This window comes from Molothrus ater, chromosome 9, assembly GCF_012460135.2.
Source record: "Molothrus ater isolate BHLD 08-10-18 breed brown headed cowbird chromosome 9, BPBGC_Mater_1.1, whole genome shotgun sequence".
Lineage (NCBI taxonomy): Eukaryota > Metazoa > Chordata > Aves > Passeriformes > Icteridae > Molothrus > Molothrus ater.
The window spans coordinates 10,445,974-10,468,410 of NC_050486.2; the positions used below are offsets into that span (position 1 = coordinate 10,445,974).

Genomic DNA, 22,437 nt, shown 5'->3' on the forward strand with positions numbered 1-22,437 from the left:
AATGCTTTCCTCACTTAGATAATAAATAATAAATTAATAGCTGTTTGAAACAAGTGGCTAGCCAAGAATAGCTGTGCACATTTTTAAGACTGTTTACTTGGCTGTTGCAATTTCTTCTGAGTTTATCATATCTTTTGGTCACCACCAGCTTGTTTGAAAAGTATTATATATATATGTGCATAAACATCTGTTGAAATTCAAGCACTTGTGTATATGGCAGCCTCTTGTAGAACTTGATTTGCTCTACTAAATATTGTTGAGTGAAGTAGTTCTGGGTTTATTCTGAGACTGAATTTTAGTGTTTTGATTTGGGGAGGACCACCCTTAGACTTTTTCAGCTAACTAAAAGGAAAGTTGAGACCAACTGAGTACCTTAAATAGTGGTTGGACATTGTCTGTGATCTGTGAGAAACAATCTGGGTATTAGTAGACAAGCTTCATTATGAATCTTGAAGTTCAATTAACTCACAGAAGTTAATGCAAGTCCTTAAACCACCTGATTAGAAATGTCATCATACTGTTTTCAAAGTGGTGAGGTCTGCATTTTTTTATATGCTAACTTGGAGGATGGATATAAGATGGTTTTTCTCAGTTGCAAAAACATGTTTGTTAAAAGCATGATCACACCATATTAGAAAACAAACAGGTTTTTCCTGGCCAAGTTAGTACAAAGTTGCTTTAAATTAGGATAAATATTTTTATTTATATTAATATTACTATCAAATTTGATCATGTTGTTTTGTCATGGATAAAGTGGATTCTAGACCAGACATCTGATATAAAATTCTCAACGCTGTCTTTCTTTCCATGAACATTTTCTTATAAAACCAAACAAATTGGAATATGAGTTAATCTCTTTTTCAGACCACAGGGGAATAGAGTAGTTTTCCTATATCTTGCAAGCATCTAGCCAAAACTTAGTGAGAGAATTTGAATGCTAGAAACTTGAGCATAACATGTACTTTGATTTTTTTGAACTTTTGCAAGGTAATTGACATGTAGGTTTTGGGGTTTTTTTTGATTGTTTGCCACCCACAACTGGGTGGCATGAATTTGGAATCTGTAGGAGTCACAACCGAACTGATTTTAAATTTTGCTTTGTGTGTATTATTAATTAGATTAACCATGCTGATGCTGGATACAGAGTTAAATGGGAGTGTATGAGAATGTTTCTATTCAAATTGTGGGGCTTTTAGGTAATTGCTTATGTCTGTTTCTCTTGTGGAAGTGACTAATCCACCTGTGTCTTGAACAGTCTGCTAAATACTAGAAAAGGGTGCCACTTTCAGACTTAACAAAGCCCCATAATACAGCAAGTAGCAGAATGCTCTGACCCACAGAACTGCTGCTTTCATTTTTCCACGCTTGCCTCTTGGTGCTGCCCTGTGCTCACCCTTGCCTGACACCCAAAGAATGCAATCTGATCATTCCTACTTTGGCTTTCATCACTTAATGTTTAAACTAATTTTCTGTGGTTAGTTACTATTTACTCTTCATTGCTGCCTTGTCTCCTTTGCATTCCTTGCCTTTCTCACCACTCTGCCCTGCAGTCTGCTCTATGTCCCCATCCCTGCAGTTCTTCTTGGGCCTTTTCCATTCATGCATTTCAGGTTTGTTGCTGGAGTTTTGGTTTGTCTCTTGGTTTTGCTAGAAGACTGGTCTTATTATTCCTGTGCTTTTTAAATACATCTTCAGATTTTTTTGCATAGCAGACAAGTACACCCTACTCATCAGAGGGAGACTATGGCTCTGTTGAAATTCCTGCAGTTTTTTAGAACCTGAATATGAGAGTCTCTTCCTTAACTTTTCTTTTCTAAAGAAGAAGTATTCGGTTTGGTTTCATTGGCTTCCTCTTGCATTTTATTCAGAGCATATTTTTTGTATCTTCTCACTGTACAGTGAGAACAGTCTTTGTTGTCTTGCATTACCAGAACTCAGGAAAAAGAGTTCTTAGTACTGATATTTTGATGAAGTTTTATTTCCTTTGTCTAAGCAGAACCCCCCTTCCACCCCAGGATGAACTTGTGAGAAGGAACTTAGAATTTTGACAGCAGTTGTTCAGTAAAATTGCTTTAGGATTTACAAGCTATAAGATATTGTCATTTATTTGGAAACTGTTGAAAGGAGGTTTTAACTAAGCTGTATATTTTATTTAGAACCATATTTTCTTGAAGAAAGTTGATATTAAGCAGTAGTCAGTTTGTAATGCAACAGACAAGTGTTTAGGCAAGATTATTCATATATCTGTCCATGCTTCATCTATTGTTCTGTAATGTATTTGGATCAATATATGCATATATGAACTGCTGGGATGTCTCAAGAAATCAGACATGTGGACCTGTACCAGATTTACTTTTCCTCAATGTCTCAGAGCTTATTTATCAAATTCCAAGATGAAGTTAACTGATTCCTCATTTAAAACTGAAATAAAGAACATTGAGAGGAGGGCTTGACTTTCTATTTCTTACCAAATCAGTACTCACAAATGTGCCTAAAAACTACTTGAGGTGTTTGAATCCAGAAAACAGGGCTTGTGTCAGAAAAAACAAGGCAGTAAAAAATTTGAGCAATAGCACTTTTTAGAAGCCTGGATTATGAACTCCAGAAGCTGATCAAGATGAGCAGGCATTTACTTTGCAGAGTAAATTCTACATAGAAAACAGCAAGAGTCTTGTGCCAAAACACAGCTCTGGGCTGACCCAAAAAATGCCATGCAAGGCAGGGAAGCGCAGTGTGCTCTATGGTGTGTTCATGCTTTTATAGGGCATTTCTGCTTGTGTGTGTTTGCAGAAGCAGAGACTCAGGGTAGTGCTGGCAGTCTGAGCTGTCTGAGGCATAGAAAGGTCTCAAAGACAGGTCTTCATCTACTGTTGATGTAGGTGGAGTATGTGCAAATAAACCAACAGGAAATGTTGTCAGGATGTTTCTGGCTATGACTTAATGAAAAGATGTGTCTCCTTTAGGAAAGTGAGCACAGGTTACTGAGCATAGGCTTTTTTTCTCCTTAGATTTTTCTGGGAGTCATAAAAGATGCTTTATTGCACTACTCTATTGAGAATGCAAACCCAAAAAGCTGAATTATTTTCCAACTGGTTGCCCAGAAATGGAAAATGCATACAGATGCTGTTTTAGAGGCAGTTGTTTTCAGAAGCATTTGAGAGAAAGTATATTTTGTCAAGTAAAAATAATATAGGCTCATGGAGAAATTGAGCAGCTTTCTATGCTAATTCATGAGATTATGTGGAAAAAAAGATCAGTCCTCTAATACAAAGAAAAATATGAAGCTTCTAAATCTAAATTTACTAACATGAACTCTTGTTCTGCTCTTTATGTGCACATTGAAAACAGTTTGCTCAGGCAGTGAAATTGGTTGCTTTGGTACGTATGGTACCAGAGTAATGACTGCTTCTTTGCTTGTTTGCAAGTGTAGAACTCTGGCTATGAAGGGGAATTCAATAAACTTGTTTCATAGTGTAAGGTAAAATGTTAAAAGCAAAGTCAGCGCTCTCAGGCATGTCGTGGTGACCTTGTACCTTGGTTTCAAAGCTGTTTGGCCAGTAGGAAAGAATCCATCTGACAGGTGCCTCAGACCTTTTGATGGCTTAAAACTGATCCATCTTAGTTCACTTGGCAGACTAAAGTCTTAAGGGAAAAAAGTGCCCTTTCTGTGCAGCTTCTCATAGACAGAGGAGCCCTGAAATAGCAAGGCAGAGCTATTTTCATCATCAGAAGCTATTTTCCTTGCCTGCTCTGTTGGATCTTAATGAGCTGTAGTAGTTGTTCTGAAGATCTGTGGTGCGTGTTCTGAGTGTCACAGACAGTGAGAAACCGGAGTACATCAGTAATCAAAAATCCACTGAAAACTTACAGGCCAGCAGTAGCCTGGCCTGTTTGTTATATACGTAACATGTAATTTTGACCAACAACTAGGCCTTCATCTTAATATGAAATCAATAATTATCATTTGTTGTATGCAGATCTTAAGGGCATTTCTCCATAGGCTAGAGTGTAAAATTATTGGATGAGGGTAGTTTGTTTATGGCTGTATTATCCTTGAACAGCAGTAATTTAAAGTTTCCAAAAGCTAAGTCTAAATCTAGACTGTGTCTTGTCCTCATCCAGACACCTCACAAAGTCTCTGTTGTGTGTGCTCTGCCTGTGGTACCTCAGCCAACAGTGTTATTGCAGCTCTCAAAGTTTCTGTTGATATTTTTGTTCCTTTTGGTGGAAAACATGGATCATCTCTTTAACATATTACCATGGACGAAACTCTTATTTTCCTTGTTCTCATTTTGTTTCATTTGCTTTACAGGTTCTGTTTCAGTTTCCTTACCTTGTTTTCTACTTTTTGAGGTGATGTTTCTGTAATCTCAAACCCCTTCAGAAGCTGACTACATTAAGTCTTTTGAATTCTATTTTTTGTCTTCCACTAGTGCCTTGTTCTCCCTCCTTCAACTTTCTCACATCTTTCTCCTGTTGACATCGCTCTTATTTCCTGAAACTTCTATCTCTCTATAGCTTCTGACTTTGCTGTTGTCTGAAGATTATATTTCATGCATCTGCCTCAGTTAAGCTGTTTTTGATGCTGTTTCATTGCTACTATTTTTGGTATGAATGCAGTAAGGGAATTTTTGTGCTGTTGGAAATACCTATAAGCAGTAAAATGAGTGCCTGACAAGTAAAAAGGAAGATATGTTGAGGAACACAATTTTAAGAAACATTACAGGTAGTGTTGGATAAAATTACAAGCTGTAATGGTGAATAGCTTTTAAAAAATTGAGCACTGAGGCTGTTTCACTCAATTTAATGTTCATCAGCCTGTATATATTTTGACCCTGGTTTTAGATTTGAAGTTTGATGTAAAAAAAGAAGGTAGAGGTGTAATTCAGATTACTGCTGGATATGAATTGCAGCTTTCCATTTGAAATCTCCCCCACAATATTTGACCGATAAAAATGTAACACTCTTGCACAAATAGTGGCTTTCATTGAGACCATAAAATCTATGACAAAATGCTAGAAGAATGTTGGTATTGGACAAGAGTTATTTTTTATGTTGTATGTGTGATAAAACCACTTATGCAATATTGCTTAATTGAAATGGACTTTTTCTGAATTTTATCTCCCCAAAATGCCTTTCTGCATTGACTACAAATGATGCGAGAGCCTTTGTTTTTCACAAAGCATGACCTTTTCTGGTGTGTTTTCTAGGTGCATCTGCTTGCCTGCATTTGGCTCTTGCATTTGCTCACTGTAGGCTGGCTGCTGAGATGGACTTGAGCAGGACTAATAATGCTTGGGATATTTGGCTGGGTTGGGACTCACTGTATTGGACTGAAATGCCCAACTAAATTCATGTCAAGAGTTTCATTGTACTCATATGTGCTACTGGTGTTTTTATGATAAATAGTGATGACTGAAGTTGGCCTTAGATGAAGCTTTTTGACTTGCTACCAATCTGGGATGTGTTCAGTCCTGTGCCCTTTCACACATGTTTTGAAGCACAATTCCACAATAAATATTTGGACATGTCTATAAATGCTAGAGCAAAACTTATATAACCTAGAAATATAAAACCTAGAGCAAAAGTTAGGTACAATGCTGTGTGCGTCAAGAGGCAATATTAATGGCAGAGATTACTGCCTCTACCGTGGCAGATTGCCTCTTGAAGCAGCAGAGCTGGGAAATAAGCAGTGGACCTTACCTGCCCTTCAGAATAACATGCTAAGAAATCTGTCCCTTCCTCTGTCTCTGCCTGCCAATTCTCACATGTAGTTTATGACATGACCATAGAGTTGGGTTAGAACAGTGGGTGAAGAGCACAAAGTAGAGGACAAAAGTTTCTGTAGTCAGCAGAGCTGGTGAAATTCCAAGAGACATCTTAATAGTAAATATGACTATATGGTGAATAATAGGTTATCTCCTGGTATGCTCTTATTTACCACAGTATCTACATGTAAAATACATACTATGATCCCTGTCACAGACTTTAAGAACTCAAAATGTTCTTTTCAAGATCCAGACGAGTGAAAGCTACAGATGCGCATTTTTAAAAACATTAAAAAAGAAAGGAATCAATCCCACTTTCTCTTTACTTCTGCAGTGGCATTTTGGAAGGGTAGCATATAGATAACACAGCCTGCAAGCTGCTGCATGTTTTTAGTAATAAGACAGTAAAAAATAAAAATAGCAAGTTAGTTTCTTGCGTTCATTTTGTAATTTTCAGTATAAGGATCCAGCTCAAGGAGAATTGGGTACAAACATGATGGGAATGTATTTTTCTGCATATTTTCTTCCACTACTGCAAGTGTACTTAGTTTTTCTTAAATCTAAGTGAACATATGATTAGGGAGAAAAGCAAACCACTGCTCTGACCAAGTTTCAATAATAGAAGCTGACAATGCCACTTCCGTTGCAGCATGTCCTCCCAAGTTTAATTTTTTAAAATCCTGTATCAAATATGATGATTTTTAAAATGAGTGGAAGACAGTGAAATGTCAGAGTTAGGCCATCCTGTTGACTGTGTATCTTTTTGTGGTGTTGGAGACAGGTGCTTCTCTGTTGGGCTGATGTAATCCCTTGTCTCTTCTGGTAGAGAGATCTCCTAGGAGTGTGAGGCCTGAAAGAGTGCTGTGGGCTTTTGTGAGCCACTGTGAGCGAGCTGAGGTAACTGCAGCAAAGAGAACAGCTCACTTCCCTTTGCACTGTAACAGAGAAGGGTTTTTTCTTGCAGAGTATAAGGAGATATAAAGTGTGTAATTATGCCTACTAAATATTCCTATCTTCATTGATTAAATGGAGTAAATTCAATGCATGGTTCAGGTGTGACTTGTGTGTGACTAAGCAAAGGCACACACTAGTTAAATTTATGTAGTCAATGGTTAAAGTAAACTCAGAAAAGGGAGAAGTGTGGCAGTGACTGGCTCACCCAAGACAGGAAGAAAAACTCTTCCTCTCCTTTTAGCACAAAAGAAGAAGAAAAACTCCATTATACAGCCTCCTCTGAGTATTGTTCTTGAAAGGGTCAAAATTGACAAAGAATCTGTTTAAATATTAAAGTCAAATAACACAGTGGGAGTGAGGAAACCACATGCCATTTAAACTGCAGGATGCATACTTAAAACAGTATTGGAGGTGCAATCAATAATGAATATGTAAGCACTAATTTCCTTCTAAAATATCTGTATGCCAATTTTAAACATCCAAGGTCACAAACACCCAAAATATATATACGAAGTGTACAAACTGGTGGTTGCAGTTTAGAGAATTTGCTTGTTCTTTTTGAAACACGTAAAAATAGTCATCTGAAGTCTGTCAAAGGGCAGGGGCAAAATAAATGTAACTTTGGAAAACACACAACACTGATTTCTGTCCTTTCATATTTAAAAAACCCCACATGTCCCCACTTATCCACTTATACCTTTGATAATCTCCCTGTTCAGTCATTAGGGATTTTAAAAGGAATGCTTACATTTAGGTAAAAAAAGAAATTGTATTAAAATATTCTATTTAAAATGCAGGAAAAAACCCCATTTCTTTCATGATTGATTACTGTTATGACCTATATAAAATATGGTAAAAAAATTATGGTATCATCAGTAAGTGTTCAAAAAGCATTGAAAACAAGCACTTGATCAAAGCTGAATACAGCTTGAAGCTGAATACAGCTGTTTCTAAGTCTATGTTACCCTGTAGTGCTTATTCTGAAGGGAACTGGAATGACTTAATAGCAGATAGGTTTTGCTGTACTGTCCTAGGAATATCCTTTTGTGTTCTTTTGCCCTTCATGCAAAACCTGAAATGTAGTGCATGCACCAGAAAGGACAAGCTCCAATTCCACGTTTAGAAGAGCTCTGAGGCAGTCTGCGCTTTTGCTGTGAGTTGCAGTGTTGATAACACAGCAATGCTTAAAGGTTGTCATTCTTTAAGCAAGATCTTAAAAAAAAAGAAAAGAAAAAAAAAATCAAACCCAGCCAAAAAACCAGCCTCAAATTTAACACCCCAGAAGGCATGGTGAGGGCTGAAGGTATTCAAAGAATCAAAACCACGAGCTGCAGACAGGAAGCAGCTGCTCCAACTCCTTCCCTCCGAGCTTGCGTTAGGGAGTCTCTCGGCCTTGTGGACAAAATGAACCAAGGGCTGAGCAGGACTGTGCTGCTTGTGCAATTTAAACCCTTTTCATTTCCCTGTAAGAACAGAGCCATCTAGGGAACCTTTCTTGCTTTTGGATTAATGAGTGTAGCCTCATCAGAGACCTAAACTTTGAAAAATGGTGTATTAAATACAGTTTTTAAAACTATATATACATTTGTGTCCATTATTGGATATAGATTAGTCAAGACTTGCTCATTATAGTTCTAATAACATGATAGTGAATTTTACAGATTCCCAGAGAGCATTTGATTTTGCTTTTTCCTCCTTTAATGTTTAGGATTCTCATGTGCAGTTGTCAGCCAGTCCCATTGTTCTAGTTCCAGAGTTTGCATGACCAGAATCATCACTTCTGATAAAAGGAGTAAAATGTTCAGTGTGCAAAAGAGGGTAAATATTCTTGGCATCAACCCGTCCTTTTGGACACAAGGTCATCTGTCCTCACATCTTTGAGTGGTTTGTAAAAATAATGTTCTAGAAGCTTTGCCTGCCTTCCTGGTTCCAAACTGCCCATCTCTCTCCTTTTTAGAAGACTTTGGAGAAAAAGTTGCATGTTCTGTAGCTGTTGATTCCCTGGGGCTTTTGAAGTCCCAGCGGTTTGCGTCTCTGTATTTAGCTTATCTACGAACAAATCAGCAACACCCAGAAGGTTTTTTGTCTTTGCTATTTTTTTTTCTTTTTTTTTTTACTATGGAGGAACTTTCCTGCTGTGGAGACACTAACACTAGGGAGAGTGCATCTGAGATGAGACTTCCCTAGGGCACTGCGTGTAGAGTATGAAGGTCTGCATGCCCAGAGCCAGCCAGGCTTTCCCCTGCGGCACAACAGCACCTCTGAGCTCTCTTCTTGCAGCTGGGGCTCAGAGGAAACGTGCATGACTGCCAAAACCAGCTTTTACAGCAATTGTACCCTTGCTGCCTCTGCATGAAAGCATTTGGCACCTGGTTTCAAACCTTTTTTCACGGTTGCTGGCAGGCTTCTGTCAGTCACAAAGACTTGGCTCGGGGTTGTGGATTTCTCTGCCACGGTTCCCTGGGACGGTTGGTCTATTTTCCTTACTGCTCCCATGCCAGTGCTGAGCATTGATGGGAAGGAAGGATGAAGTAGTCCTCAGATGTGTTTCCTTAGAGTATAGTTCAGTGGAAATGGAAGAATGGACACGGACAATGAGACAGCCAGGATCAGGATGGCTGAAGGTGATGCCAGTGAGAAAACTGACAGCATCCCACAGCTGGTGATTACCCCAGTGGAAAGTAAATTTGTGCCTTTCCTTTGGATTGCACCTATCAGTGCTCTACACCCAAAGCCCGGATTTTGTCTGAATGAGGTGAAGATCAGGAATGTGAAGCTGTGTGTAATGAAACACAGATGACATTTCTACCTGCTGAAGGTCTGCAGTCTGTCCTCTTCCTAAGGAGGTGTTGGTGCAGGTGCCAAGGCTGTAAATTGTCTTTCACAGCTTTGTGTCTATATGGCTTTGGCACTTCAGTGCATGCCACAACAGTTATTTAGTAGAGGCATATTTGCATAGCTGGCATTTAAAAATTGGGGTTTTTATTTTGTTTTTAAAGGATGTGTTAAGATGCCAGTATGTGAAACAAATGTTTGCTTTTAGGTCAGGTTTTTTCTTCTCTCTCTCTTTTTTTTTCCCCCTCTTTTGTCTTCCCCCCCCATCTTTCCTTTCATTTTAAGGCGTTTTCATTCATTTTGCCTTTTGGAAAAGCCCTCATCCTTTCTCCTTCTCTAGAGGATTGTGGTTTGATTAAAACTAACCTGAAGCAACACAGACTACTAACAGGGTACCCGAACAAGGGCAGATGGAAAGAAAATGTTCAATTTAGCTTATGAACACGCTTTACTTGGAATAATATGCTCATTAGATCAGCAGCTGTGTAATCATCCTGGAGTTGTCTGGCTTAATGTTTGGGTTTTTTTTCTTTTTATCTGTTAACCAAGTAAAGTGGAAATGTAGGAGTTCCTAGAGGTCTTCTGGTTCACAAGTTAGTGATGAATTAGTGTACAATATTAATACATATTAATCAATATATGTATTTCAACTTCCCCCCCCTGTGCCAAATGAAGTATTGATCTAGGGTTGTCCAGAGGCTGGTAAATTCTACAGTAGCAAAAGATAAACCTTTCTTCATGTGAGCAATTTGAGACTATATTTATGTATAGCATTTTCATCTTGTCTCTGAGTGACAGAGACACAAAATGATGTTTCTCTTTCCCCTCCTCCTCGCTAGTCTGGTGAATGAGTGAAAACAGCTTCATGAGAACTCACTCAGCATGTGGGCATGACTGGCAGTTCTGGCTTTAAAGTGTCCTGGAGATGAGGCACTTAAAGTTGGCTTCATAAGAGCCTCACCCCATACTGCAGAGAATGTATGGTGTTGTGTTCTCCAGAAACATTGGATTTCTATATGCATTGGCTTTTTATTTTTCATGATCTGCCCAGAGCTCTGACTTTTACTGTGCTGTAGGAAAACACAACCTGATAGAAGTGCCTGCATGGAAACAACTGGTTTGATGATCCAACAAGTGAATCTTTCTAGGTTTTATTGGCATAAACTATGAAACTGATGCCATCAATATTTGTTGATCACTTAACATTTTCAGTTTAGGTAAATATCAGAAATATAAATATGGGCATAGTTGTTATAGTAGCTGTCAGTAGCACAGAGTTATTGCTTGTTTGTTGAGACAGAGTTGCAAAATCATTTACTTCTGTTTCTTCTGAAAGTGGAAAAATACTCTTAAAATGTCCCTAATCTGTTCTTTAATTGCATAATTTGCAAGTTCTTTTTAAAGAAATGAGATTAAAAAGAGACACAACTAAAATACCTTAGAAAGGGACATTTTAAACTCAGACACACTAATGCTATGGAAAGTTGTAAAATAGTCCCTCTAGTGTACTACTGCTGCTGTAAGCAGGCACAGGAATATCTGATGTGATTAACTGAAGAGTATGGCTGCAGGAAATTACAAAATAATGTTTTGGCAAGGCATATTAAAGTTCTTATGTAAACTGGAGAATCTGACCTACAACTGGAAGTCAAGTCAAGCCATAATAAATATCAAGCAAAAAAAATGGTGTTAGAGTTCCTAATGAAGTAAAGAGTTAATGATGTACAATGTGAGACTATTGCTCTTGCCAGCAGTGCCTGAAACATGAATGAGGAGCAGAGCCACTCACCAGGGTGTGGGCTGAGGTGTGCTTCCTCTTCCAAAGCTGTAGATTTGAATTTTGTGTCATATTTTGCATAAATTGCCTATGTACTGAGAAACAAACTTGGATGTTCACATCTTCTTGAAGTGAATGTGACTTTGATGTGACTTCTAAAGACCTGCTTAACCTCTGTCTCGTGGTGTTAGGCAGTGCAAAGGAGCTGTTCTGGGGTGGTGCAGTGAGGCTTCCTTTTATGCCTGGAAGCCTCTTGCTAATATCTCCCAGTGTCAGGCTCCCAGCAGGCAAATCACAGAGCTATTGTGCTTTTCAGTGCGAAGGAATGTATTCGTTGTGGGATGTTTTGGAGTATAAATGTTTCTTTTTTTGTGTGTTGTAGCTGGCCAGGATGTCAATGAGGAATCTTTACTGAGTACCTGTTTTTTGCGGACTGCTCCTGCTGGTCTTGTGTGTGCAAAACTCTGCAGCCCTTTGTACATTTGTTTGTTGCAGAGCAGCACCAGGCATGGAATCCCTGTTGTTCTGGACTTTGTACAGGCAAGGAGTGCTACTTTTGCACTTAAACTAAAATCCAGTTAAGCCTTATTCAAATTACAGGAGCATCTGTCAGAGTCCTTGATTTGGAAGAGAGCTGGGTGATCATTTAGGGTTAAATGCATAAAAGGGATTAAAGCTCTGCTGAAAGGAAGAGAGCAAAGCAAAAAAAGCACATGCAAAGTGCTAAATTGCATGTTAGGGACTTTAATGTGTATGGTACGTTGTAATTTTGGAGTTCAGAATATTATAGGTTTCCTCGCATCAACTGTATAGGGCTTCAAACAATCACTGTTAGGTTTCCTCGCATCAACTGTATAGGGCTTCAAACAATCACTGTTCTGAAAAACTCCTAAATCTTTCTTTTGTCAGTTATGGAAAATCGGACATTTTGCTGCATTTAAGTTAGTTTTGCTGAATGATTATTGAGATTCTGTTTATCAGACAATTCAGCCCATACACAACTGCAATCATCCCCGTGGACCTTGACATTTGGGAACTCTTAGTTGTTTCTGTAGTGTCTCAGAAGCAAAGAACTGAAATTTCTTGTAGAAGGAGAATCTTGCTTTGCCCCACCTTTTGTTGGAGCAAATACATTTACACACATGTGATACTGGGTTAGTGTGTTGACCAGAAGTGGTAATTCCATGTGTGATTACTGGTGTAAGTATTCTTGACATTTTCTCAGAATTCTTTAGGGAATCCGCAACTGCAAGAAAAATGCCTCTCGGTAAATATGCTTCTGTTTCTTGATAGAGCTGTTTTAAGCTGTGGTTTAATAGGAGTGGTTCAATGGGTAAGCATTATCTTTTGTTCTGTGGAAGTTGAATCTGTGTTCTAATCTTTACTAGAGACTGGAATGCTTAATGGTTTCTGTTCTAAGGGCAGGGAAGACTCTTGTAGTCTCCTGTTGTCTCTAGTCATACAGTTCCTTTCTCCACCCTTTTCTCTGCACATTTTCTGGTAAATGCTTCTCTGGCTTCCCCAGTGTGTGTGGGTGTCATCGTGGGCCTCTGTGCCCGCCCCCTCCAAGTTTTCACATCAGTTCCTGAAAAAGTTTTTCTATTCCTCTAATATATAAATCTTGCTTTTGTTTGTGTACATAGTGATAGTTCTAAAATGTAACTTGGCAGTGCACTTTGGGAACCATGTTTGCTAGTTACCTACCTAAAATTCATAATTTTATTTGTACAGCTTTTTTTTTTTAAATGTGATCTTGAAGGAGCTGTAATTAGCTGTGAAGAGTAAGCCATATGTCTACTGGGTTTGATTATGCTAGATAAGTGAGACTCCCTCTAAGGAAAAGGGTCTGTGTGGGTGGAATAGTTTGCAAGAGATTTTTGTATGCTGGGAAATATCATGTTCAAACAAGTAAGGGATATTCAGTTCATCAGACTTGCCCCTCTTTGTTTGGAGAACCATGAAGCCTCCTCTGTTTTTGCCAGTCAGTGCCCACCCATGCATCAGGACAGATCATTTAGCCATTGAATCCCACAGCATCTTGTCTTGTGTGGCTCAGGGCTCCTTGCAGCTGCAGGTGTGCAGGGGCAGGCTCTGGTCTGCTATGGAAACCAGAACTACCCTGACACAAAGACTTGGAGTCTTTTTTCCCTTTTGATCTTTTGATTAATATGAAATAGCTTTTAATTCATTTTGTCATTTATTTAACCAACTTTTATTCACAATTTCTAAAGCTTATTCTAGACCATATTGCATTTCTTCTGTTCAGAGGGGAAATATGTGCCCCCATCTTTGATTATGTTAATGGCATATTTATTTGTTTTTATTATTCTTTGCTGTTAGGCAAAACAAGATTTTTTTTAAGGCATTTATTTTCACAGCTGTTTAAATGAACTCCAAATATTGCTTTCACAGGATTAATCTAACATTAGTTCTTAATTTTGCTCATCTGCCTATGAATTATTATTCACTATGGAGACTTTGTAACTTCAGTTTAAGCTATAGTTTGTGATATTTCCCTGTGGTTTTTACTTTGTCATTCTCCTATGTAAACATGTGATTTTCCTTCCTTTGAGAGATGCACTTTTAACTCTCTTTTATAGTCATGGTAGTCTTGTAATTAAAACTTCAGAAATAAACAACTGAAATTGTAGTGATTATTGCCAAATGCCTGTGAAATGTAGAAATGTAGAATTGCTGTACTGAATTTTGATACTTCTGATAAAAAGCTTCTTTTGAGATTTCTCTTCAGCTTAATATGGTTTTTGATTTGAAAAGATACAGGCTGAAACTTCTGAGGAGTTCAGAGGAAACCTTGTCACTGAAGTGTGGACATTGAGGCAGGGTGTCATTTTGGGTCATTTTCTCTCTCTAGCAAATAAGACTCGCATGTCTGTGCATGAGTAAACAGTAATGATGGAGAGGGCTGGCCAGGCAGACTCAAATAGGCCTTGTATGAATTCAATTGCCAGCAGAACAACCTCATGTATGTGACCTTGTGTGTGTGTTCCACCCTTCCTAATGCTCCCCCTCGCTTTGTGTGTAACCTCGGCGCTTACAGGAGGTGTTCTCGTAGGATGAGGTTTCCCAGGCTGCTGCCGTATTCCAGCCATGAGGAAGAGCTCCGGGCTCCTCTGTCCGGCTCTGTCCGATGGGAGCGCTCAGCTCTGGCCCCGAGGTGGCGGAGCTCTGGCTCTGTGTCGCCGCTCCGCCACCCCGCCGGGCCCCGGGCTTCTGCTGCCTCGGCCTCTGGCTCCCTCTGCTGCCCAAACTCCTCCTGCTGCAGCTACCCAAGGAACCCAAGCGGTCTTAGTTAGGACAAAATTTAATTCCAAGCGCATCCAGGTCCAATTGCAAACTGTGTTTGGCACAGCCAGATTTTGTCTCTGTTTATATAATTTGACTTGAAGTAGTGCTGCTAATGAAACAGTAGAGAACAAAATGTTTTATTGCTTCTGTTCTACAACTAATCAGAGTTTGCTTCCCTCTCCTGCAGGTGATAGAAACACTTTCGAAGCTTTCCCGCACTCCCATTGCACTGGGCACAGGCATAAGGTATGTTCTTGCTATTGGGAACGGTGGCACTGATGCCTCTTGGTGGGATGCTCCTTGGCAAGGTTGTTAGAAGCAGTATAGTCTGTGTCCCCCACTAAGGGCTTCTCCAGCTGTAAGCCAGGGTGCCAGGTGGGCAGGTGTGCAAGGCTCTGGACCTCTGAGGAGCTCCAGAAGGTGTGTGCTGCCTCTCGCTGAAGGGCCTGAGTGGTGTGTACTGCTCATGCTGAAACAGGAGGTGAACAGAGGAGCAGCAGTTCTGGGATTGCAGAACTTGTGTGATAATTGTGACACAGGGATCAGAAGTCAAGCTGATGGAGTGGTGACTTATGTAGAGACAAATAGGGTTTCTTTTCTTTCTCGCTTCTAAAAAATCAGCAAAATTGGCCAAGTTTGTGAGATTCTTGTTTTCAAAAAGAAACCAAAATAACCCCCAATCAGACCTAACTTGAAAGTTTTGATCACTTTTTCCAGTTGAAAAATGTCAATGGTGTGTATTAGTGGTGATTAATAACAACTGTGCCCAGTAGGGTTTTTATTATATTAAGTGTTAATCCACATAATGAAGTATAAATACGCATACACTGCTCATCAGAGAAAGGGGGGAGCATATAAGCACATTAGTATACAATAATCTGTGTGAAAACTTTGGAAACCAAACAGAAATCCACTATATGACTAGGCTTGTGGTGTCTGTAATTAATGCTATTTTTCTTTCTGTAGGCCCTTCCCTACAGAAGAAAGTGTTGATGATGAAGATATCTACAAAGGTCTTCCTGATTTAATAGAGTATGTTTTAAATACTAATTAATATTAAACTGTTAATATTAATCTGTAAATTAATTACAGATTTTGGTCTTTCAGTTGCATGCTATTGTTTGTATTGTGTTGTAGAACATATAGGTTTAATGAGAATGGGGTATTTATTTAATTAGTAAATATTTTGTTAGTTATTATGCTGACCAGGAAGAATTCATTATGAAAACTTTTTTGAATTATTACACTACATTTGTGTATATAAAGCAGCATGTTTCACAGAGGGTGCTTGTAGCAAAGGAAATAAAGAATGCATTTCTAAGTTACCTGTCAATACTATGAGAATGCTTTCAGAAGATTGCAATATCACTTGTAAGGAAATTGTCTTGAGCTAGCAAAGAAAATGAATGTTTGGATCATAATTCAAGTGTATCTTTTCCTTAAGTCAGTGAAATTCTTAATGTGAGTGCATTTACCTCTTCTGGGTAAGTGTTTGCAGGATTGTCAGGATACTCTTGTGTCTTATGGCTGGGATCTCTCAAGATCCATGAGGAATCATGTTGGACAAGAGCCAGGTCAGAGCTCACTGTTCCAAGGCTCAAAGTTCACCAGCACTCCTTGCATGTTGCTTCCTGCAGTGTGGGAAAGAAGCTGCTGTTCACACCAGGGATTTGTTTCTTCAGTGCCTATAAAGAAGGGAAACCTCAGTGTGATTGGCATTGCTCAATTTACCACTTTCCCTGCAAAGCTTGTCCTTGTCTCTGCAGCTGACTGACTGTGTCATAGATAATTGCTTTTCACTCTGTGTAGCAGAGCATGCAGAAGGCAGGAGTTGTAGTCTCCTCTGAGACCCAAGTGGGCAAGAGGTGATGTCCTTATCTCTTAGATGTGGTGGCATTATAACTGTTTGAAAATATTTTCACCAGTTCTTAAATGGGTATGTAAATTCAGCATTGTGAGACAGCCTTTCATTAAAAAAAAAAACCTAACAAATCATACCAAAGAAATGGATTTGTAACTCTTCTTGTGTAACAAATTATGAAAATTATTAACAGAAATTTAATAGTTGCATGCTGTCTCATTTGTGGAGGAAGCAATTCAAGAATAAGAAACAAATGTGCCAGTGAATAATGCAAATAGCTTACATTTTTTAGTTTCCCTCAATTATCAGTAAGTTTGTTTGAAATTGATTTAATTTTCCCTGAGTTTAAATGGTGTCTAAAGAATTTAAAATTAAGTCTTTTTGTCAGAAAGAGCTGTAGTAGCTAAATGTTTCTATCCTTACTCAACCTTTTTGCCAGCTTTTGTTCCCTGGAGCAGAGGTGGTAGAATGCAGTGTGTGCTGCATCTGACAGCTGCCAGTGTTTAATGCTAAATGCCAGCACAGCATCACTGCTGGTGGGAACTGAAACGCTGGACTAACCTGTTGGTTTTTACTCTGAAGGGTTTCAGTGTTGTCTTCCAATAGGATAAACCTCAAAATTCTATATTGTTATTGTGACTTGACCGCTTTCAGTATCTTTTAGAGTTTTTTTGTAGACTTACCCTAAGGAATAGGAGTGAGAGTTATTATAGGCTTGATGCAGCCCTAGCACAAAGCAGGTAGCACTCTAGCAGGGCTGACTGTAATGAAGCTGAATTAGCTGAGGGCAGAGTTGAGCACTGACTTTCTGCTGTATTTTTATGGTCCCGGTAATCGCAGGGCATTGCTTGCACATACTTGGTTTCGTTGAACTGTCTGATTTTCAGTTTGATTGGTTCCTTTGTTCATTTTTGTGTAGCTGAAGGGTGTGTGAGATAATCCAGATTCTGGTTTATGATGTGGAGGTACAGTGCCTCAGTGCTGGCTCTGCAGTCTCTGGTGTATTTTACCCTGGCTCATCCTTTCTTCAGACAGGGAGAAGACCTGTAACAGTCTCACATCCCAGTGCAGTGTAATGACAGGCAGCTCCTCTTCACTGGATGTGGTGGGGAAAAGGTCAAGGAAAAGAGGGCAGCTGGATTGTAGCTTGTGACAAAACTGTCCTGAGGTTTTGCTTTTGCTGCTGGTTTAGTTCCCATGTAGTTCTAAATTCATTAGTCTTCAGTATTTTGTTGATTCTGTAAAATTTATTTTAAATGAATTGAGAAAAGAAAATTAATTAATGGACCTAATTTCCCTTAATGAGTTATTTTCATTAGCTATTCTATTAATTATTCTATTTGTTTACTGTAGAACCTTCTCCTATGAGTAGTCCCTTGCAGTGCTGGTGGTACTTTGTCTGTGCTGCACATTTTTTTTTCTTGTCTTATCTTTTCAGTGAAACTGGTGTTGAGGAAGATGAGGAGTTGTATGATTGTGTCTATGGAGAAGATGAAGGTGGGGAAGTTTATGAAGACCTAATGAAAGATGAAGCAGCACAGCAACCTGTATGTTTTCCAGTTCCTAGCTGCTTTGGAACAATAGCAGTTAACTTTTTGAAAGTTGAAATGATGTCTTTATAGATAGTTTCACTGACCCTCCTGCTCAGCTGCATCCAGAGTTCTCATGTGCAGAGTATCATCTGCTATGTGAGACTTTGCAGGCTTTTTGGGTAAAGGGGAAAACATTAACTATAGTAAGCCTTAAAAAAAAAGTGATTTTTAAATGAAATACAATAATTACTTTGATAGTTTTGAGTAGTAAAATTTACCAGCTATTTTAAGAACAGTTAATTGAATTGCTTACTTGAAAGTGTCCTACCTTCAAATTTGTTATAACTTTGTGAAATTCTTGTGTATAATATTATTTCAGCCATAGTTTAGGTGACTAGCCTAACAAGGACAACTCAGAATTATTTCAAAATAATGAATTTCCTGTTTATTCAACCATGTAGATTTATGTTGCGAAGTAAACTATTCCGCTAAGTTTTCCCTAGGTGTAGCTGAACTCCAGAGGCAGCTTTTCTTACCTGTACTGGTATCACACATCATTTCTTAGTCCCTCTTTCCTTTTATTTATTGCACTCAAATTCTAGATGTTTGCAGTGTGGATAGAAAAATTGGTATGTCAATTTCTGCCAAAAGTGTCTGTGTTAGTGATCTCTTTGGGTTAGGTGAGCACAAAACTGAAGTGAATGGTTTTAACTGGAATGCCAGGATTTGTTTGCATCGCTCATATAAGTACTGATGAACAACAAATGCCCAAGTTTTGCAAATGGATATAAACTATTGAGTATGGCGACTTCTGTAATGGGGCAAATATGCAAGCATTTTTTGGACAGTATTGAGCTAAAGGTAAAAAATAGCTGAAAGTCTAAATAATGTCAAATTTTAATATTTTATAGAAATTACCTACAGTTAACTGTGGCAGTGTCTTCTTCCCTGAACAAAAGAATTTGGGAATACATTTGAGATGAGGGTGACCATGATGATGCTTACAAAGCACAATTCTTCTGATAAGACTGCATTTTTGCAAAATGGTTACTTGTGTCTGCATCTGATAAAGACAGAATCTTACTGTTCATTGTGGGAAAATGAAGAACTGCACAAATTGGGTTTTCAAGAGTAGTTTCTGAAATGTTAAAATTTCAGTCTAGAAATTCTGCTATTCCTAGATAAATCTTTTGTTCAAAAGCTAAAGGTAGTTTTTCTGAATGGAAAGAACTACAGTGCTAAATTTCAACACCTGACTCTCTCTGTATTTGAACATCATCTAGTCATCTGGTCTGTGTGCAGCATAGGAATTCTCTACATTGGATGAAAATAAGTAAGATACAACCAGGGATATGCTGAAGGGTGTTGCAAGTTGATCAATAGGCTTCAGAAAGTATGTTGTAGTTCTGTTGCTTGTTAAGATACTGCTTCTTGTTGTTGGAGAAAACATTTTGGATTAGTCACTGCTTCTAACTGCAAAAGCCTATCCAGTTACTGTGTCAAACCTCCACGCTGACCTCTAATGTCTCCAGAGCTTCTGTGCCTTGCTTGACATGAACGGTTCCATATCATCTTCCAGTTATTTACTCTTCTATTTGAAATAGGATTTTATCGAAGCTGTAATGCTGTAAATCCTATCTTGGGTAAGAGTGCTTGTAAACTATTTTTATAGAGTCATGTAATTACTAATAATTACTTCCATGTCCTAGGAGTCTGGTGGTTTACATGGAAAAGTCCAGGGTCTTGTTGGAGGCACACACATACATATGCAACAGCTGAACTTTGAGGTCACTGCGCTTCCTGATCTGAGAACATACTCCTGTTGAGTCTGAAGAGAAAGCTCCCCTTGAGAAATAAAAGGGGAATAACTGTAAATAAGTACAAGGATTAGACTGAATCCAATATTTATAGCAATGCAAAGTTGCTTAAGTGATTTAGCCACATTAAGTTTAATAAAATTATTAACTGCTGGGTATTTTAAATAAGATTTCTCAGTCTGGATGTAAATTAAATGTGACCTTGTATTTCAGCTTCCAGAGTACATGCTGATACTTCAGTGTTTTATGTCTAAACATTAATTTTTCATAATTTACTTTGATTTTGATTTTACTAAAGTCATCATCTAATTGAACATTAAAATATTCTTGGTTATTTCTGTCGTCTTTGGAGGCTGCAGTACTCAGGGAAATTCAGGAAGCAGTTATCCTAATTGTGTAATTCTAAACAAATAAAACCATTTCTTATCCATTAGGTGCCTGTTAATGACTTAAACTTGACTCCATTGTAATTGCAGAAATGTCCTGAAAATGACATAAGAAGCTGTTGTCTTGCTGAAATAAAGCAAACTGAAGAGAAGTACACTGAAACCCTGGAATCGATTGAGAAAGTAAGATGCTGCTTACAGACTTGTAACATGCATTTTTTACAGCAGTCTAGAAGAAAAATTAAGATAGCCAATGTATATATAATTTTTTCTTTCAGTTTTTCATGGTGCCATTGAAAAGATTTCTGTCAGCATCAGAGTTTGATACTGTTTTCATCAACATTCCTGTGAGTAATTACATATTTAATGAACAGACATGAGGTTCATAGCTGATTGTGATATATTGGTGTTAACGTGTTACTGCACAAAATGATTCTTTGAAATACAATGCATGGTGTGTTTATGTGTATATTAGTTCATTAAAAAAGATGTACACTAGCAATTTTTTTTCTTCTGCTTGAGGGAATAAGGTAAGATAAATATGATTAGCATGTGAGATAGTGAATTGTTATAAACTGCAGTATTTTTGATCTTTAAAAGCTAATAATTTCTAGAAATGGATTATCTTCTAATAAATGCTGATACTTTAATGATGGTACGAAGTTGTGACTGCTAAGTTACCTGTCGCTGTGTACTGACTATCTGTAGCTGCTCTGCGATTCCTTGTAGCTGCCCTGGCTCCTACATCATTGAACACACTTGAAAGTTAACTCACAATTTTGGACTCAGAATCTGGTGCTGAAAGGATTAAGGAAATCTCTGTGAATCATCTAGGAAACCTCCTATTTGACTGAAACAATAGTGGTGCCTGTGATTGCTACTTTGTGTCATTTATTTTCAGCTTAATCAAAACAGTATGACAGTTTACATGTATTTTTAGTTGATAAGAGATCAGCATGTCTTTACTCAGTCAAACTTTAAAGAAATTGTCTGAGCCTCTCTCAAACCAGACAAATGAAAGCAATGTTCTTTTATGAGGCCTTTTTAAAGAAAGGGTCCCCAGAGTGTGGCCCATGAGCCACATCAAGCTATTACTGCTTGTAAAATATCACCTCTGGTTTGGCCATACCTGGCATGTCCAACAGGCTCTCAGGTTATAGGAGGAGGTGTTGGGGATTTTTTTCTGTTCTGCGAGAACCTGGCCTGTTGGTAAAAATGTTTTGGTTGCTGTTCCAGCATCATCCTGATAGCAGGTAAGTTCTGACAGTTATTATGCGGATGATGCCTGACCCCTCGCCATGTTTTTCCCTCACTGAAGTTTTTACTCTGCCTCTTGATTGCTGTCATGTCCTCCACTTTAAATATTAGTCCAAAACACTGTCACAGGTATCAGTAACTAACTTATCTTCTTGAATTACATCAGCTCCCCACAGAGATCCCTTTGCTTTTGAAAACAAATCTATATTCTGTCCTGCATTAGTGTTTCTTAATCATTGCAAATAAAGCCATGATGTGCCCTAAGTTACTGTAAACCTCTTTCCTAAGGCTCTGTGTGCCCAGGCATATTGACTTTTTTTCAAAGACCTAATTCCAGTCAATGGAAACACTGCACAAGGGTACAGAAAGGGCTTGAATGCTGTTAGCACAAGCAGGGAGGTCAGCCCACTCACTACTAGTTAAAGGATTGCATGGGATCACAGAAGATTAAAAAGAACAAAACCTGTATATTTTAGACTAGGGAGACACATAGTGAGCTTATATTTTGGTTGTTTTCTATTGCTTTTTGTTACCAGCATTCAGTATTCTGCTGTTAGAAGATGCTGCTTATTTCCAACTCCAGGAGCATTTCATAGGCATCCAATAACCTTAAAAGAAATACAGGACTTGGCTAAGCCAAAAATATTTGCAAATGCTTTGTCTGCTCAGGCCTTGTCTGTGTGGCAGTTCCTCAGCAGGAAGGCTGGAGGGCAGTGGAAGCTTGCTTTAGACTAAAAATAGCTGTTACACAGAGCTCTGCAGCAAAGTGAGATGTGAAGAGCAAGTGCTGTGTTCTCAGAACAGAATGGATTTTCTTCTGTTAAGGGGCTGTGGTGAAGGATTGTTTCCTTAGAATGATGTTATATTCCTTAAATAGACTCTAAAAGATGCTTGCTGATATCAAAATACTTCATTTTGAAGAAAAAAACCAATTACCCCGAATT

The 22,437-nt window shown here is 38.4% G+C and overlaps 1 protein-coding gene across 2 annotated transcripts in view; it reads left to right on the forward strand.

The window, feature by feature from the left end:
- Positions 1-22,437, forward strand: part of VAV3 (vav guanine nucleotide exchange factor 3) — a 147,062-nt gene that overhangs the window by 37,732 nt on the left and 86,893 nt on the right. For both annotated transcript variants that reach the window (XM_036387985.1, XM_036387986.1), the window contains exons 3-7: positions 14,828-14,886; positions 15,607-15,672; positions 17,940-18,048; positions 20,327-20,419; positions 20,515-20,583. In XM_036387985.1, coding sequence (XP_036243878.1) covers positions 14,828-14,886; positions 15,607-15,672; positions 17,940-18,048; positions 20,327-20,419; positions 20,515-20,583 — 396 coding nt within the window. The remainder of the gene's footprint in view (positions 1-14,827; positions 14,887-15,606; positions 15,673-17,939; positions 18,049-20,326; positions 20,420-20,514; positions 20,584-22,437) is intronic.